The sequence below is a fragment of the Notamacropus eugenii genome, chromosome 3 (assembly GCF_028372415.1).
Source record: "Notamacropus eugenii isolate mMacEug1 chromosome 3, mMacEug1.pri_v2, whole genome shotgun sequence".
Classification (NCBI taxonomy): domain Eukaryota; kingdom Metazoa; phylum Chordata; class Mammalia; order Diprotodontia; family Macropodidae; genus Notamacropus; species Notamacropus eugenii.
This window is the reverse complement of record NC_092874.1, coordinates 400,597,635-400,616,322: the sequence shown is the minus strand read 5'-3', so window position 1 is coordinate 400,616,322 and position 18,688 is coordinate 400,597,635. Positions and strand designations below refer to the sequence as shown.

At 35.2% G+C, this 18,688-nt stretch overlaps 1 protein-coding gene across 4 annotated transcripts in view; it reads right to left on the bottom strand.

Moving 5' to 3' along the window:
• The window catches only part of SMG1 (SMG1 nonsense mediated mRNA decay associated PI3K related kinase), a 108,167-nt gene that overhangs the window by 49,091 nt on the left and 40,388 nt on the right, over window positions 1-18,688 (bottom strand). For 3 of the 4 annotated variants that reach the window (XM_072598025.1, XM_072598023.1, XM_072598027.1), the window contains 14 exons: window positions 11,989-12,119; window positions 11,703-11,864; window positions 10,902-11,020; window positions 10,409-10,496; window positions 10,208-10,309; window positions 9,638-9,778; window positions 8,981-9,180; window positions 8,430-8,626; window positions 8,103-8,267; window positions 6,857-7,011; window positions 2,128-2,270; window positions 1,742-1,943; window positions 886-995; window positions 131-169 (listed from right to left, as the gene is read on the bottom strand). In XM_072598025.1, the coding sequence (XP_072454126.1) occupies window positions 131-169; window positions 886-995; window positions 1,742-1,943; window positions 2,128-2,270; window positions 6,857-7,011; window positions 8,103-8,267; window positions 8,430-8,626; window positions 8,981-9,180; window positions 9,638-9,778; window positions 10,208-10,309; window positions 10,409-10,496; window positions 10,902-11,020; window positions 11,703-11,864; window positions 11,989-12,119 (1,954 nt within the window). The remainder of the gene's footprint in view (window positions 1-130; window positions 170-885; window positions 996-1,741; window positions 1,944-2,127; window positions 2,271-6,856; window positions 7,012-8,102; window positions 8,268-8,429; window positions 8,627-8,980; window positions 9,181-9,637; window positions 9,779-10,207; window positions 10,310-10,408; window positions 10,497-10,901; window positions 11,021-11,702; window positions 11,865-11,988; window positions 12,120-18,688) is intronic. The other variant, XM_072598024.1, reaches the window with a different exon arrangement.

The window sequence follows — 18,688 nt, the reverse complement described above, 5'->3', positions numbered from 1 at the left end:
GGTGCAACCATTGTAGAAAGAAATTTGGAGTCATGTGAAGAAAGTGACTAGACTGTCTATACCCAGAAATTCCACTGTTAGGTATATACCTTAAGGAAGTAAATGTTAAAGAGAAAAGCCCCATACATACCAAAATATTTATAGTCGCGCTTTTTGTAGTAGCAAAGAACTGGAAACAAAGGAGATTCCTATCAATTGGGGAAAAGCTAAACAAGTTGTGGTACATGAATGTGATGAAGTATTACTGAACTGTAAGACATGATGATTATGAATACAGAGAAGCATAGGACGACTTAAAAATACCAAGTGAAGTAAGCAGAACCAGGGAAACAATATACAGCAACACAATGAAAAGAACAACAATTCAAATCAAATGGCATGAAATTAAATGATCAAACTTGGCTTTAAAGAAGAGATATGAGAAATTATATCTCTTTCCCTTCTTTGAAAGGTGGGGAGGCTATGGGGGTGGAGCACTACAGATGTCAGACTTTTTTAAAATGTTGGTTAGTTTTATAGAACTATTTTTATCCAGTCACTTATTTATTCTTTCTTATAAGGGTTGGTTTTTTGGAAGGGGATGGGAAAGAGATATATTGGGAAATGTAGGTGATATAAATGCCAATAAAAAGTTATTTTTAAAAATTCAGACATTTTACAAAAGCAAACACTACTATTTTTTATATAAATCTATTTTAAAAGTGACTCTACATTTGACTAAATTCAATTTACATACAGTAATTGCTTAAATTTTTTTTAAAATTGGTACTGACTCAAATGTTTGGACAAATCCAATCATGGTTCCGTTTCCGGATCTGTCAACATATGATCACTCAAATAATGCATTTACAGATATGAAGTCTAAAAATAATTTTACTTTCATACCTATTTTTTCTTTTGATCCTCCAGTAAGCAGGTTAATGTTTTCTCCTGGTAATAATTCTAACTGTTCAGTACATTCAATAAATTCTCCAGATTCAAAGCTGCTTAGTGACCTGTAATTAAATTATTAGCTATTTTCAAAATGTTGTAATGTATCCTTATCCACAATTTGCTGGAGGAGACATTTTTATGAATATGATAAACTTGTTACAATCAAAAGAAAGGATTTAAAAGTAGATTATATTTGCAGATAATTACAACAGTCCCATCCTTTATGCATATTTTCCTTTGGTACATACATCAAGCTGAGTGACTTATGGACAATTAACTCCTAGAAAAAGAACTGTTTTTAACTCCCAGGTTGCCATGGACTTATTTCTTTATTAAGGAAAAGACACCTACAGTCTCATTAAGAAATAATGTAAATAGTTTTCAAAAATGGGCAAAAAGCTGTTTTTTAGCCACAAAGCAGCCTGTAAGTTTATTCAAAGAAATGAAATTTACACTCTATATTTATCTCCTTATTTGCTTTTATGGCTATAATTTCCAAATTGAATATTATTGATGACACGTGTTCTGGTAATTAATATAAATTAATATGGTTACTGTTTTGTTCCCTTGCTTTGCACTCTCTTCTTTACTTCCTTCTCCTCATCCCTTTAACAGAAGTATTCAATTAAAACCAGGAAAAAACCAACCATATTTTTTTGCTAACATTCTGTTCAAAGGAATTTGTTAAGATTGTTGAATACAGCATTATTTACAAAGATGCATTATTTTAAAACATAAAAACTGGTCATTATCACACCCTTCAGGTACTGTGTTAAACTTCACAATTAATTATAGAAAAAAATCTTACTTTATGTAGTTGAAGTCAGCTTTTAAGTTGAGGGAAGTACTACTTGTGCTTTTTTTCAAGTCATGGACAGCATTCTGCCATTCCTGTACAGCAGCCCAATCAGCAATTGAGATATAGCACTCACAGGCTTTATTACCCAAGTAATTTATAACCTCAGGGGAAGAATCACTAGGTTTAGCCAGGACAGTTTTTCTAGCTTCACCTATAAATTATAAAATAAAAAAAAAATTAAGCTCAGGATAAATCTAAACATTTCAGACTAAATATTTCAAACCATTAATAAAAATAATTTGAAACATTTATATAGCTGTTCAACAGTCATTGAATAAAATAAATGTTTGATGCCAAATTGAATCTTATAAATACAATGAATTTATGTAACTTACCATTCAGAGAATGCTTTGGACTGGCATTGTTACTATTTGAGTTGGCCAACTTCAAGATAGATTTATCAAATCCGGTTATGCTGCAATCTACACCTGTCATGGCACACAAGTGCTCCTGGTATTCAATGGTTGCCTTCTCAAACCTTAAATACAAATTCAAACAGTTTTTATGCAGTACCAGTATTCCAATGAAGAGTATCTATAACTATTTATGTTATTTCTTCCCAATAGCTTGCCCACAAGGCACTTGATGTTTCTGGAATTAAACCAATTTATGGTCATAAAATTATACATCCTCGAACTAGAATGGACTTCAGAGGTCATTTAGTTTAGCTTCTTCACTGTACAGATGAGGAAACTAAGGCCCATGGAAGCTAAGCTTTTTGTATCTAGTGATGATTGTAAAGCAAGATATGGTGTTTACTCTCTACATAAAGTTAATTTTGTTCTCTGTGTATGCTCCCTACTACCACACATAAACATCTTGAAAATGTACATCAGTGGTGTCAAACTCAAATAGAAGAAGTTCTCTGTGGGTGGACCACTGACTTAGAAAATCACACATGAACATTATCTATGTTGCACTACTGTATTTTTAATTTTTCTTAAAGAGTTACACATTTCCCAACTACACTTGCATCTGGTTTGGGCTGCTTTGCTTTTCATTTGTGATTTTGAAATTGCTGATGTATATCACTATTCACAAGGGGAACAAAAATAAGCATAAATCAATTCCTACTACTAGGCAAAACTCATGCTGCATTCACAGATGGAAGGTCAGTATTCTCACCTTCACATATTGGAAGTGAAAAGAACATCTGAAAATTTAAAACACTCCTGACACCTTTATATGTAAAATGTAGAACTAACCTAAGGAAAAGCCTAATCCCCAAGTGTCCCGACAAATATGAGGTAGTTCTCTTTTTAAAAAGGTTTTTGTTGCACCTTCTGTAGTAGCAAAGAACAAAAGAGGTGCCCATCAACTGCAGAAATGGTAAAAAACTATAATATATGAATAATATTATTGTGCCAGAAATGGTAAATAGGAAGAATTTGGAGAAACATGGGAAAATATAACCAATACAGAATGAAATAAACAGAACCAGGAAAACAATACACATAATGACTATAAAATGGAAAACAAAATAAAAACAAAAACAATACTGGGCAATTATAATGACCAAGCATATATTCAAAGAAGAGTTAGAGGATTAAGGTTGAAGAATCTTGCACATATTGTCAGGCACAATTTATGAGTTAGCTTGGTTGTGACAAATTTTTCCTCTAATTTTTCATGTTTTACAAGGGACAGCCTGGTGGAAAAATGTTAAAAAAAAAAAAAAAAAGGGTATATTTGGAAACGAAGGATCACAGGTTCTAGAGATCATTAGGTCCAACTCTTCATATTACAGACAAGGAAACAAACAGAAAATGAGTGGGTCCTAAAGTCACAGAACTAGCAAGTGCCTAAGGTGAAAACTGAACCTAATTTTCTTCACTCTAATTTAGATCCAGTGCCCTATTTATTATAATCAATACAAATATGGCTAAAAAAGCCTTTGTCTGTGCTAGTGCCAAAACAAACCTTTTAAAAATCAGGGTAATTTAAGCAAGAATGAGAAATGAAAAATTCCAAAATACAAAATAACCAAGTCTCAGGCCATATCTCAACATGCAAGTTATTACTAGCAAGGTAAAAATAAAAAGTAGAGAATGACAAAAAAAAAAAATCCCCAAACCCAAAAAACAACATTTCTATCATCTTAAAAAAACAAAACAAGAGCAAAACACATTTTTACAAGCAGTAACGTATAGCTCCAAGAAAAAACAAGGTAAGAAAATATTTTTGAATATAATGACATGATAATATACCAATATAAATGTCAAGTTTGACAAAACAGTATTTTCCACACGTTGTCATCAGATTCCAGATAAAATAAGTGGTTTTCTCTTATACTTCAGACCAAATATGTACCTTTTAGAAGGGTTTGAGGGAAAAGTATGGATTCCATTTAGATCAGTACAGTATCAAGAAACTATAAGAATAAAAATATTACAAAAATTTATAAACATCTAAAAATGTCTTAATTTTGTCTTTTGAAAGAATAGAAAACACCAGATTTTGATTCAGAAGATCCCTTTATTCCTCCTTGTAGCATAACCTCTGCATGTAATTAGCAACCTTTCCCATAACAAACACTGGACAAGTACTTATGTAGGAAAATGAATGTACCTCCCAGCTCCTTTCCTAGGTTTGGCATAAGTGACCTTGCCTCTCTGACCTTCCCTTTCCTGTAAAAAGGTTTTATCAATAAAACCTGAGATCACAAACACTTCGCAGCAGGAGGAAATAGATGAAGGTCTTTGATCAATTCTGGCATATAATTCAAGTGTAAGGTATTATTGCATTGTTACAGGTGTCTTACCTTAACCATAGGAAGCAGGATAATCTCTATGACTACTGTTTGAGATGTCTTTGAGCTCTTTAACCAAAGAATCATTCGGACAACCTATGCCAAGAAGTCTCCTTAAGTTTGAGACAGTCATGTTAACAGAAGCTGTGTTCACATCTGAACCCTTCTCAGAAGGCTAGATTCATTGGCAGAGCCCTATAGAATCCCAAATTCCTTGCATAGCTGGCTGTTACAGTAGAGACTATGCTGGACCTGGGGTGGAGGGTGGGGAAAGTTGGACCAGGAATATTGGAGCACAAATTCTACTTTAGGCATTAGTGAGACAGCTGAGTAACCCCTGGGAAAATCCCATAACCTCTCTTGGATGGTTTTCTCATCTGTGAAATGAAGGGACTGGAATTTACGGCTTTTAAAAATCCTTTCCAGTTTTAGATCTCTGAGGAATCTAAGTAGGACTTTTTTTTTAGTTCTAGCCCATAAACAGGTCTTTGTGGGCAGCTAAATAGTGCAGTGGACAGAGCAGTGGGCTAGAAATCAGGAAGACTCATCTTTCTGAGTTCAAATCCAGCCTCAGATACCTCCTAGTTGGGCAAGTCACTTCACTCTATTTGCCTCGGTTTCCTCATCTGTAAAATGAGATGAAGAAGGAAATGGCAAACCAATCCAGTATCTCTGCCAAGAAAACCCTAAACGTTGTCACAAAGAGTTGGACATGTTGGAACAAGAATTTCATAAATGCCATTTCCCAAGCACTTGTTAGGCTTTGTAGATATCCGGTTTCCCTCCTCAAAAGGAGCTTACACTCTATTGGGAAAAAAAGCACATATACATTTGTGTGTGTCTGTGTTTTTACAAGACCAATGACTTTATTAGCAGAGGGAGCTCCCAATGAAGATCACCATCTTGTTTATTAAAACTTTCATTTTTTAGAGATGTTCGGGATACTAAGAAGTTAAGTGACTTGCCCAGGGTCTTTCTGACTCCAAGATGAGCTTGTTAGCCACTCTACTGCATTGCCCCTTCCAACATCTATACAAAGTAATCACATTAAGGACTGAAGGACCAAGAAAGGTCTCATGTAGAATGCAGAGTTTGAGCTGAGCTATGAAATAAAGTACGTATCTTAAGAGGAAGAGAAAAGAGGAAGAGCATTCCAGGCATGAGAGACAGCCTGGGAAAAGGCACAGAAAGGGGAGACAACAAATGAACTGTTTTGAGTGAAGGACAGCAAGGCCAGTTTGGCTGAATCATGGTGATTAAGCTTTAATCTGAGCATGTCACTATTCTCCTACTTAATAAACTCAGGCAGCTACTGCTTGCCACCAGGATAAAACAGCTTTTACAACCTATTTTTCCAGGCTAACTGGTCATTCCTCCTCAAGGACACTGTGGGATCCAATCCAATCAGCCTTCTCCTGTTATCACATGCGTCACTCCCTCTGGCCTCTACACTTCTGTACTGGCAGCTCTTCAAATCAGCAACAACTTCCTTCATACTTCAGCCCCAAACTTCTCTCCAAGACCTCTTGTGACTCTTTTCAACTGCTAGTGCCATCATTCAGCACTATCTTGTATACTTAGATATGCACTTGGCTCTCCATCAAACCATCTGCACAGAGTTGGGATTCCTGTCATGATGGGATCTGTGCCTCTATTTCTTAACACACTTAAACACTTGCTGATCAATGGATTTACCACAGAGGAAGTGAAGGGTAGAAGATGGCACCATGAAAAGTGGAATGGAGTCAGGCTCTGAGTAGCTTCAAAAGCCATGTCAAGAATCTGGTATTTGATCCTACAGGTAACAGTCTTCTGGAGGAAACATATCTGGAGCAAGGCTTAGGAAAATCTGTGGTGACTGTGGAGGATGGATTAAAAAGGGAGAACTGGAGGCAATCTATCTTCTGTGCTATTAGGGGGCATCCAAGCTCTAGTTACTCTGTCAGACATGTACAACAACACTAAAGAAATGATAATGATTTATAAGGTCTAAGCAATCCTATACATTCAGAGAAGGAAATGAGAGCTGGAGCACATTTTGCCAGAGAACAGCCCAGATGTCAAAACTTAAGACCCTGCTAACTTTGGTCACTAGTATGGAAAAATTCATCTAGTCACCACAAATGGTTTTCTTATGTTTTGCCTCATATTCATGGAGAATGGTCCAAAAAACCATACCTTCAGAATTTTTATGTAAGAGTATAACATGGCACCATTTCAGTGTGCCAAACTGAAAATAGGTTGCTTTTAGCTAGATCATAAAGTTTAAATGCAAGTTAACCAAATTATCCATCTCTCTCTCCCCATCTCTTTACCTTCCTTCTGCCTGTTGTGCCACTGAGTTGATCCAGACAAGATTCTTTCCAACAACTGAAGAAGACCACACAGCTAGTCCTTGTATAGCTTCAGGGCAATGGAGCTCACATAGTGCTTCTACCACCATCATAATTGTTACTTCCAATTCATTTCCCTAGAAACAATATTCATAAGAATTAAAGTTTATACTACTATCAGTTTACTTAAAATGGAATATGTATTTCAAAATAATTCAATATTCATGAACATACATAATACATTAAGAGATTTTGTTAAGATTTCAAAATTATATAAAATATGCATAACTATTAGTAAGATTCTGTATTTTTAAAAGTTGGCTAAACTGAATTTAATTTTAAGGCAATTAAAAAAAATTATTAAAGGGCTGATGAGACATGACACAGAAGTTTAATACATAGAATATGTGAAGCTATTTAGGATATTAGAACTCCATAAAATAAATGTAACTATTGTGAAATGAAAAAGAACAAGCATGGCCCCAAGGAGGAGATTTAAGAAAACACCTCCAACTCCATTCCTTTGCAGAAGTAGGAGGCACACTGGTACACTGAATATATTTTCAGACTTTTTTATTTGGTAGTTGATTGACTTTGCTGAATTTTTTTCCTCTTCTTCCCCCTTTGCATTTTTTTCCCTTAAAAATATTCTTTGCAAAATGCCTTCCACACTCAGAGAAAGAAATATGGAAGTCACTCACAAAATGTAGCAGATCATGTTTGTGTATGTGTATGTGTTTGTGTATCATGTTCTGATTTGTTATATGATTTCTTTCATTTATTTTAGTCTGACTACATAGCATGACTATAGTGAAAATATACTCAATAGGAAAGTATATGTAGAATCTATACAGAATTGTATGCAATCGTGGGGAGGGGGGGGGGATAAAATCTCAATTGTATGGCAGTGATTGTTAAACATTAAAAAATAAAAAAAAATATTCTTTGCTATATCTGGGAGGGGGAGAGAGGATACTGGGAGAAATGATGGTGATGAAAAATACAAAAGACGTCAAAAAAAATTAACTTAAACTTTGTAAACATCTTTGAGAAATCCTTTTCTAAAAAAATAAGACATATTCATAATATTCAATGCTGAAGCAATAGTTCTAAAAACTAATGGAAAAGAATTTTTCATATTTCACTAGTAAAATAAATCCCATACATTAAAGAGCTAGCCCTGGGTATTCAAATAAGAGCCAAGTCATTAATTATGGAAAGTCTTTACCTGAGAGATATTATTGGCCTTCATTTCAGTAAGCAAATCGAAGCCATGTCTTACAGTCACAGCAGGCTGACCTGCCAACAGTCCAACTCTCATGATGGAAAGTCTAATCCGAGTTAGCCAGTCTTGACAAGTTTGGCGATTTGTATAGAAAAATGTTCTAATGACCTTCGGAATAAAAGGTGAAAGGCTTAAGTTTATTAAAATTAAAAATTAAATTTAAATGCCATACAGTCCAATTGAAATAGCTTTTATTTCATATAAATGTTAAGCAATATAATGAAATGCTGCCATATAAATGATAATGTATCAATAATCTCAGACACTAACCTTAGGAGGTGAAGTAAGTGCATTAGCACATCCTTCGTATGCATTATACATTAGTTTTTCCAGATTTTCTAAGTATTGCAGAAGAAGAACAAGTCTAAGCTGGTTACTGCTGTGTCCTTCATCATTGTCTGCAGTTGTCCATTGGCTAACATCTTGATCGGGGTTTAATGTGTGGGCTGCAAGACTTCTAATGATTCCTATAAACATGTGACAACATTCCAAATAAATAAATTTAATTTTGATTATAAAATCAAATGTCACAGAAAGTGAGTAGTGAATACTACATGTACAGCACTAAAACGAATCCTTCATTGAGAAATTAGAACATTATAATAATTTCTCATTGTTTCAGGCTGACATTTAATCTATTAAAGCACACAATACAATTTCTTCTAAGTTGTCTGATAAAATGATTACCATTATACCTGTGCTTTAATAAAAAAGTATTAAATTTATCTATTTCATTATCTACAACACTAATTTTGTAACGGGCAAAAAAACACTAGCATAATAAAATTATATTTTACAAATTCATAAACTTTTAAAATCACCTTCAATTGTCTGGAACGTATCTTGTGCTCTCCCTAGGGGAGTTCTTAACTTAGAAAGAACAGTGAACTGGGCTGCTTCCCAGATAGCCCACTGCCAAAGAACTGCATCTGTTTTTAGAAGGTTTCGTGGAATAGTTGACTGGTCACGCTTATCTAACCTCTGGCAACTGTAGAACAATCTCTCTAACCAATTGTCCTTCCTGAAAAACAGAGTTTTTATGTTTAATTTGATACACATATAACACCTACTATTTATATATACCTGCCAGCCTCTGTGCAAAGAACCAGGGATATAATAAGAACAATTCCTACCCTCCGGAACTTTCATTTATTGGCTGCTTAAATTATTAGGGTAAATGACTCTTCTCTTCTACCATCCTTACTTCGCCAGAACAGAACCTTTAAAACACTAGGGTCATAACAGTTCAGCACTTTTTAGGAAGTAACACCTTTCTAGCATTATTTTTAGATCCATGCATTCTTAGCTCTTTGGTTATTCCAGATCTGAATAGCTCTTCTGGTTGCTACTGATTACTGCAAGCAGAAAAGAATGCAATTTTTACGTAGTTACTCTTCAAAACTGAGGTTGGGGGTAAAAATATTTAAGTATAGTTTGTAGTCTTTTCCCCAGGTTTGTCAGTAAATAAAATTTCTTACCCAGTTCTATGAGAATTCCCATACAAAATAAAACTAATGACATCAGAGAAATCTTGTGGATGGAACGTATTACTTGGAGCTTTGCTCATATGACTTCTTATAGCTAAAGAAATTTCTTGTATTTCTGTGTGGTTGCTATTGCTGCAGGAGGAAAAAAATGTGCTATGTTAAATAGTTAATTAAAAATCATAATTTATTTCTAAGTTTCAAAGAGTAAATGGAACAACTGTTTCAAAAATAGAAATCTTAAAAACAGATTCTAAGATATACGATTCTCAACGAGCTCTAAAATCAATCTTATATTTAACAAATGTTATGTGAAAACGTCTATCAGGAGAATTATTCAGTAGTTTATAAAATCTACAAATAATTTTTCTAACTGGATCAATTGTCTTTCTTGTCACTGAGCAGACTAAGTGCTCAACACATAACACAGAACTATATTCAGAAGATTTTCTCCTTTTTTCTATAAAATTTTAAGACTGCAGTGAAAGCACAGTGGAAATTTTTAATGGAGTTTGTTTTGCTGCCTCAAATAATGCTCTTACATTTATTAAAAAATCTTTTTACCTCAGGACAACATCTAAAGGAATAGATTTTAATAGCTTTCCAAAGGCTTGTCGAATACGAGTTCCACTGTGGACAAGCTGGACACGACATACATCAACGCACCTACATTTTAAAAAAGGAAAACATGAAATTATCACTTGTGCACTTTATTTGGAGTGGTGGGAATAAGGGAGCAAAATCATGTAATTTTTAAATATATACCTTTGTAAAAGGTCATCAGGCAAGGAAGATGATAGGGCATGTAGGCTACTACATGCTTGAAGACAGATATTCACATCTTCAAGAAGGGCTATAATAACATAAAAAGGATACTTTAAAGACAATTTTAGATGGCTTTATATCGCATTGTCAGGATTCTTGGGGTCAAAGACCAATCTAGTATAATTCAGAAGACTACTTATTATATGCAAGTAACTATGCTTTAATGGAAAAGACTTTTAAAAGACAAACGCATTTAGCAAAATCAACTTAAATGCTTAAGAGATTACCTACAAAATTATTTTAATGGAAAATACCTAAGGAACATGAATGTTATGAATAAACAGAATTTAAATATAACTTAATAATCTTTATATGCAAGAATTTCCAAGTGAGAGAATAAAATATAAAAACAGAGTTGTTAGGCTATCTTTGCTAATTTCTGTTATCAGGGATGCTTAATTCTGTGAGGTTTGAGTAGAAGTGAAAATCTTACTGTTTGCTAGAAGTCCTTTGCAAAACTTATGGAAAGATGGAAGAGAGAATAAAGGTGCATATGTTTCAGACTTTTTCATTAGAACAGCAACTTCCAAAGCCCAAGTCATTAGCAGTTTCCTAAAACAAATTTATACATTAGCAAATATAAAAATAAATGTCCATACACATAATTATTGCTACATTAGATTTACTTCTAAAAAAGTGACTTTGATTGTTTCAAATATTTCAACTACTTATAAAATGATGTTTACCATAAAAGAAATCATTTTGCCTTAATGGTTAAAAATTTCTTAAAAGCCTCAAAAAATTAGGGTTAGATTTTGGCCAAAGATAACTAAAGCCTCCAGGGTCTATGTTCTTGAATTAGATTCTTCACAGAATTCTTTGGAAAGGAATCAATAAATGCTTCAAAATAAGGGAAGAGAGTAAGCATTTATATACTGTCTATTATGTGTCAGCCACCGTGCTAAGTGCTTCACCAATATTATCTCATTTGAATCCTTACATTAATCCTGAAAAGTCTGGTGCTATTATTAATCTCCCTACCTCTACCCCCCATTTTACAGTTGAGGAAACTGAAGCACTCAGAGAGTAATGCATAGGGCCACACAACTGGTCATGTGTTTGAGGCCGAATCTGAATTTAGGTATAGCACTCTATCCACTAGGCCAGCTAGCCTCAATGTACCTAGTATTTTAAAAGTGTGAGCTATTATAATGTACCATTCTTACTCTAAGAGATGACGGTCAAAGAACAAAATTAGGAACAAAGTCATAACGTCAAAATGTTGCCAAGTTACCTGGTATCCTGATTAAGGTTATCTTTCTTTAGTAATATTCCCAAGAGGTTTAGTATGATTGAGAAATGCTTCTTTGTAGCAGTTGTTACTGTACTAATTACTGCTCCATCAAATAATGATGGTGATGAAGAACTAAGACTACTGGATATAAAGTGATCATGCCTGGGAAAAATACAAAAGTTTGAATTATTTAAAAAAAAATCTTCATAAAGTTAGTCATTCCCATATCAAATCAGCATCAATTTTTTAAAATCTGCTAAATTTATTTTCAAAGTGACAGTCTTACCTGGTACAATGTGAATACAAGGTGTAGAGAACTGCATACTGAATAGCAGGGAAATGGACAGCTAGGTCACCATGCACAATCATTAGATTCTTACTCAGTAGTGCAAAGACTGTTGGAGATAGCGCCCACATCTAATCACAAAAAATATGTTGGGTTGCTATTTTTTAAGAAGAACAAATCCTTAGAAACCATCTAAGTACAAATGAAAACATACGTCTAACACTAAAATAAATACAATTACTGAGTTAAACATGTAATTCAGAAATCTCAAGGCATAGAGCAATCTACCCTTTTATGTTACATGAATGTCACTACACTCTTAACTACAGTTGGTTTAAGCAAGGTATCTTGCTGTATTATTCCTCTTTGTGTTCCTTTTCTATCAGAATGTCATTTACTCATTTGCATGCCTTAGTTTTTTAAAGCTATTCCATACACATAATTTCCATATTGAGATAGTCTCAATGGTTAAGAGTTTGAGGGAAGATAAAGAATGTAGTCTCTAAGTAGGAGGTGACAAACTTGTAGCTTGCAGTGCCACTGGAACAAGATTAAAAGTCACTGGGAAATATTAAAATAAAAATACAATAAAACAGCATTATATTTTAAACTAAAGTCGATAAAAGGCACACAGGGATATATCTTAACGTAAAGATTAGTGGCCAACATTTCTATGCGAATTTGACATCACTAGTCCAACCTAAGACAGCACTGCTGTGAAACAGAAAAAAGATTCAGTGTAGTATGGTGGAAAGAACATTAGCTTAGAAGTCAGAGGACGCAGGTTCAAATTCTAGTTCTGATGCTTATTATCTGTGTGACCTTTGGCTAGTTATTTAACTTACCTGGGCCTCAGTTTTTTCTTCTCTAAAATGAGGGGTACCTTAAGGTGATCCCTTTCCAGGCCTACATCTATGATCCTATCAGGTAAGGGGTGGTGGTAAAGGAGTAAACAAGATAACTTGTTTATGAATATAACAGGAAGCAGTCAAGGACATGCACTCAAGTCCCAGTCCAAATCACTGCTACTTCTTTTCTCAAGTATAAACTCTTCGTAACTAACCAAGGTACTGCTAAGGTTTTCAAAACCAAGGGAAGATGTGTGCGCAAAGAACAAAAGGTATAAGAAACATAAAACCCACAAGGATTTAAACCTTGCAACTGTACTTTTTAATAATATATTATTTAGGGGTAAAATTAAAACTTTACAAAGAAATCGAAGAAATATGTCTTGAACTTTGACTTCATCCTCTCTGCCACTAAAGAGAAGCTACATATAGACTGCTGAGCCCAGATCCAGGACTGGCTGACCAACTAGTGCTCTTTGCCACCCACTGTTATCTGAGATTTCTTATTTCTCTCCCTATTCCTATACTAATCAATAACCAGTCATTTGGAAGAAAAATATCCCAAGATACCTCACTATCAGGCCCACTCATGCTCTTTCCCAGGGCACTCCCTCCACTAGTGCCCATGTAAAACTCTCATTCCACAGTATACAAACTCTTCTTCAAATGAGATGTATTCCTTCTCTTAGCTCTCCACCGGTACTGAACTCCCCTTCTAAACACACTGCATCCTTGCCTATTCTTTTCAGCACTGACTGGACCTTCTCTCACAATCAACTGTCCTGGAGGGGGAGCTGGAAAACTATCACTTCCAAACTCCCTCATTATCACTAATCCCACTCAATCAAAATTTTCTACCCAATACAAATTATGTTGGCTGCAGTACACCAAACCCCAAGCTAATCTTCCTCTTCTCTCAAGGAATACAGTAACTGGCTCATCATTGTCTTCTCCTCTCAAACTCTTACCTCATACTAGGGTACTTTAATATCCATAAAGATGCTTCCTCAAACTCCTTAAGTTCCCCATCCCTTAGTCTTTTTTAACCTCAGGACCCACTGCTTTATTCCACCTGGCCACACACTAGATCTCATCATTACCCACAAGTGTTCCACTTCCTTAATTAGAAACTCTGCCTTTATCTGACCATAGCTTCCTGTCATTCCACTTCTTCTAAACTCTGCCTCCAAACATCAGTACTTTTAGAAGTTTCCCTTTTGTCCCTCTTCCATCTCAAGCCAATGGTTAAGTCATTTCAATCTACACTGTTTTGTGCTTTTTAATCCTCATGCCTTGCTCTATTTCATTCTTCTCTTTAAAAAGGTCAACCCTGGATTACTCTTCTCATCTGCTCCTCCTTACATGTTGATGAGCACAAATGAGGAAGCCTCACAACCTGAGTTACCAATTCATGTTATCAAATCTCCACTGGGTTCTCAATGCAGCAAAAGTCCGCTGATTCCTTTCTGAGATCATATCTCATTTCACAAAGTTAAGCTACTCTAAAACTTCTCTTTTCTCTCCAAACCTCCTACACCTTTCATTATTACCAAGTTGAGGAGCTCCCTTGGTTCTTTATGAGAAAACTGAGGCCATCCAAATTGAGTTCACTCTTCCTCCATTCTCTTCAAAACAAAACTCCTTGATAGTAAACTTGTTCCTTTTTCCTAAGTCTTGGTCCTTTCCCTTGCTAAGGACAACCCGTTTATCTACACTTGCATCCCTTCATGCCTCATCTCTAAAAGACTGTACCCTCAATGTTCCTCCTTGCCCCCCAAAATATTTGATCTATTCTTTTCCTACCCTATTGCTTTCACATATGTTCAAGCCCCCCTCATGTTTAAAAAACCTTTGCTAGACTCTACCATCCCCTCAAGCTAAAGTTCTAGATAACTCTTCCCTTTCCAAGCCCAACTTCTTGAAAAAATTGTTATACTCACTGCCTCCATATCCTTTCCTCTCACTAATTTGGAAGTCCTGTGTAATTTGACTTTCAACATCATCACACACAAAAAAATTACTCTCTAGAGTTCCCAGTGATCTCTCAATTGCCAAATCTTAATGGTCATTTTTCTTCTCCCTCCCACCTGCTGCATTTGACCCTGCTGAATACTCTCTTCCTCCTGAATGCTCTCTCCTCTCTGGGTTTTATGACACCTCTGTTCTGGCACCTTTCAGTATGACCACTCCTCAGTCTCCTTTGCTGGCTCATCATCCATATCATATCCCCTAACTGTGGGTGTACGCCAGTGTTGAGTCCTAGGCTCTCTTTTCTTTTCTCCTCCCCCTACATTCTTTCCTTTGGTAAACTCATCAGCTCCCTTGAATTTATCTGTCACTTCTATGCAGATGACTCATAGATCTATGCATCTAGCCCCATATCACCAGTTGCTTATCAGTCATTTCAAACTGGGTGTTATAGAAACACATCAAACTCAGTATGTCCAAAACTGAACTCATTGTTGTTCCCCAGATTCCTCTCCCATCCCACCCTCCCCTCTTCCAAATTTTCCCATTTCTGTTGAAGTCACCACCATACTTCCCATCTCCCAGGCTGGTAACCTTGGCACTATCCCTGATTCTTCCTTCTCCCCTACCTTTCACATCCAATCTTGCTTTTTCTACCTCCACAGCATCTCTTCCACCAATCCCTCTCTCTCTACTCAAACAGCCATTTTAGTTCAGGCTCTCATCAAATCTCACCTAGATTATCACAACAGCTTCCTAGTAGTTCTCCCTGCCTCATGTCTTTCCCCACAAATGCCAATGTGATTTTCCTGAAGTAAAGATCTAATCATGTGTCTCTCCTACTCAATCAACTCCAATGACTTCCTACTGCTCCAAGTGTAAATTAAATTCCTCTACTTGGTTTTTAAAGTACTGAAAAAGCTAAGAATGATTTTTAAATTTTTAAAGCATAAAGTTCATTGTCCAGTAACTGTTTCTATCCAAAATACATGTACTGATGGACTAATTCAATGGATGTTCATCCAAAAGGACAACTGACATTTTTCATTAGCAAGGTATCTACTACGTAGTCTGCTGGATCTAATAAAAGAGTAGGCATATACCTTAATGATAGTGATCACAATTAGCACATCCTCAAACAGGAATATCTGATGCCCTTCACCATCAAGTTATAAGGATTACCTCTTCTTTTTGGCCACTGCACTAACATCTTCCATGGCAGTTGGCACACAGATTTTCCTGATTTTCAACTTCCTTGATATTACCTGAGGACTCTTGAATATTTTGTTTGAGAAGTACTCTATTGAATCAAAAGTTTCTGTATAAGCAATAAAACAGCAGAACTTTGTATTCTTTGCACCTTCCAAAACTGTGATCACATCTTATGCTTTAAAAAGATTTATTTATTAAAGCTTGCCTGTTATCTTCTCATACCTGCACTACTCTTGACGTGCATATAGATTATTAGCACAGACTTTTATAAAAACAAATATTACTGATATTTGGGTCAGTAATATTCTCTTAAGCCTTTTACAGTACTAATAATGACTAGGATTCTTTGCAACTGTGAAGTATCTTTACTATTTTGAGTTATTTTGAGAATTAACTCCTCAACGCACTCAAAATTGTGTTACTTGTAAGGTTCAGATTTTTCCCATGTATCCTTGGTCTGTAACTGCTAACTTCATTTTATTCCCATTTTTACATTCTCATATGTAAGGATTAGAGACTGAAACATTAGGGTCCGATATAACGGTATTTTGGTGATCAATGAAGATAGTTTGGCTTAGAAATGGTGATAGATGGGAGGCAACTGCTTGGTCCTTTTGCATTCTCATCGTAGTAGCAGCTTTATATTGGCAAAACTTCCATAGGAAATCATGATAGTCCAGTTCAATGTTTGTTTCTTTTTCCATTTTTCAAGATTAATAATTTGTTTAAATAGGCAGGGTGGGACCTATTGTAATGTTGCATTGTATAATCTCATCTTTATTTCTTCTAATCTGGTGTTAGCACAAGGGTCAAAAATCAACAAATTTATGGTCTGAGTGCATATAAACCATTCAGAAACAAATCCTATGTACTAACCATGTTTTTTATCATTAATATAAGCAATTTTCATATTTTGGGATGGTGTTCAGTGTTCTCCTTAGTGTACCTCAGAATAACTTCCATGAATAAAGTATTTACAATATAGAGACATTAGGTTTCTGAGTTAGCCTAAAAAAGAAAGCTCTTGGTCTTTTTTTTCCTTATCCTGTACCATATTTACCTTCTCTTAAAGAGAAGGGAATAAGCATTTATAGAGTGCCTACTATGTCTCAGGTACAATTTACTTAAATAAAACTTAAACACTTAAAGGATTTTATAAATGTTATCTCACTTGATTCTCACAACAAACCTGGGAGGTAAATGCTATAATTATGCTCATTTTTAGCTGAGGAAACTTAAGTGAATTGCCCACATTTATGCAGCTAGTATTTGAGGCTATATTTGAAATTAGGTCTTCCTGACTCCAGGCACAGCAATCTATCCAGTACACTACGTAACTGCCTCTAAAATAACACATCCGGGGTCACAAAAGTATTCAATCAATAATTCATAAACATATATTAAGTGATTACTATGTGCCAGGTACTTTGTTAGTACTGGGGATACAAAAAGGGCAAAAGACAAATCTAAGCCTTCAAGGAGTTTCTAATTTGTTAAGTATTAAATGGCAAGTTAGGTTTAGAACCCAGATCTTCAAATTCCAAATTCATTTCTTCTTCCATTATACCATGCAGGTTAGCTCACAAGTGTACTAAAGTTATTGACTTTAATTAAAGGCTCTTACTAAGATATTAGAAGAAAAGCCTTTTTTTTGTCTTTTGATTTTCTGCAACTGAAGTTGGTATAGAAACTATTTTCATAAACATCCATTTAAATACTGGTACTCTAAATCTTGAGATTTTTGACCAGTGACTAACAAATTTACACACTACTGAAAGCATATGGCTGTATTATAATTATTCTCACCACATATTGAATTAGCAGACATAAGGAACTAAATATAGGGAAGACTTACAAGAATTCCTAAAGATGTAAATAAAGGAAGGGATAGAATTAGTTTCATCATGAATGCAAAGGCAACAAGAAATTGACATCTCACTTGGTAAATGTTCATTCTAAGTACAGGCAAAAAGTCTACCATAAACTACTAACATCTATTAATAAACTTAAATTTTCCTAAAAGGATACAATTTTTCCTACCAGTGAATGAATAAATACCTGACTATTGAGGGAAGAAAATGAAACTGTTAAAAAAAAAAAAGACTTCATACTTACTTTTCAAAGTTTAAAAAATAAAAAAAAATTAAAAACATATTTAGATATTCAACGATGATAAATCTGAGATAAGTAGAAAAACTGAAAAGACATTTTCTATTGTTTTGTTGTTCAGCTGCTTCAGTCATGTCTGACACTCCAAGACCATGGTTTTCTTGGAAGAGATCTTGGGGTACTTTGCCATTTCCTTTTCCAGTTCATTTTACAGATGAGGAAACCGAAACAGATAGGCTTAAGTCATTTGCCCAGGGTCACACAGCTAGTAAGTGTCTGTGGCCAAATCTGAAGTTGGGAAGATGAGTCTTCCTAACTTCAGGCCTGGCACTCTGTCCATTGCACTATCTAGCTTCCTCCCAAAGTTGTTGCAGTTCATTTGTGTCTGATTCTTCGTGACCCCATGGAACATCACAGGCCAATATTGTCCATGGGATTTTCTTGGCAAGGATATTAGAGTGGTTTGCCTTTCCTTCCCCAGTGTATGCCTCGAGCATACAGAGGTTAAGTGACTTGCCCAGGGTCACACAGTTAGTTAGTGTTTGAGGCTGGATTTGAACTCA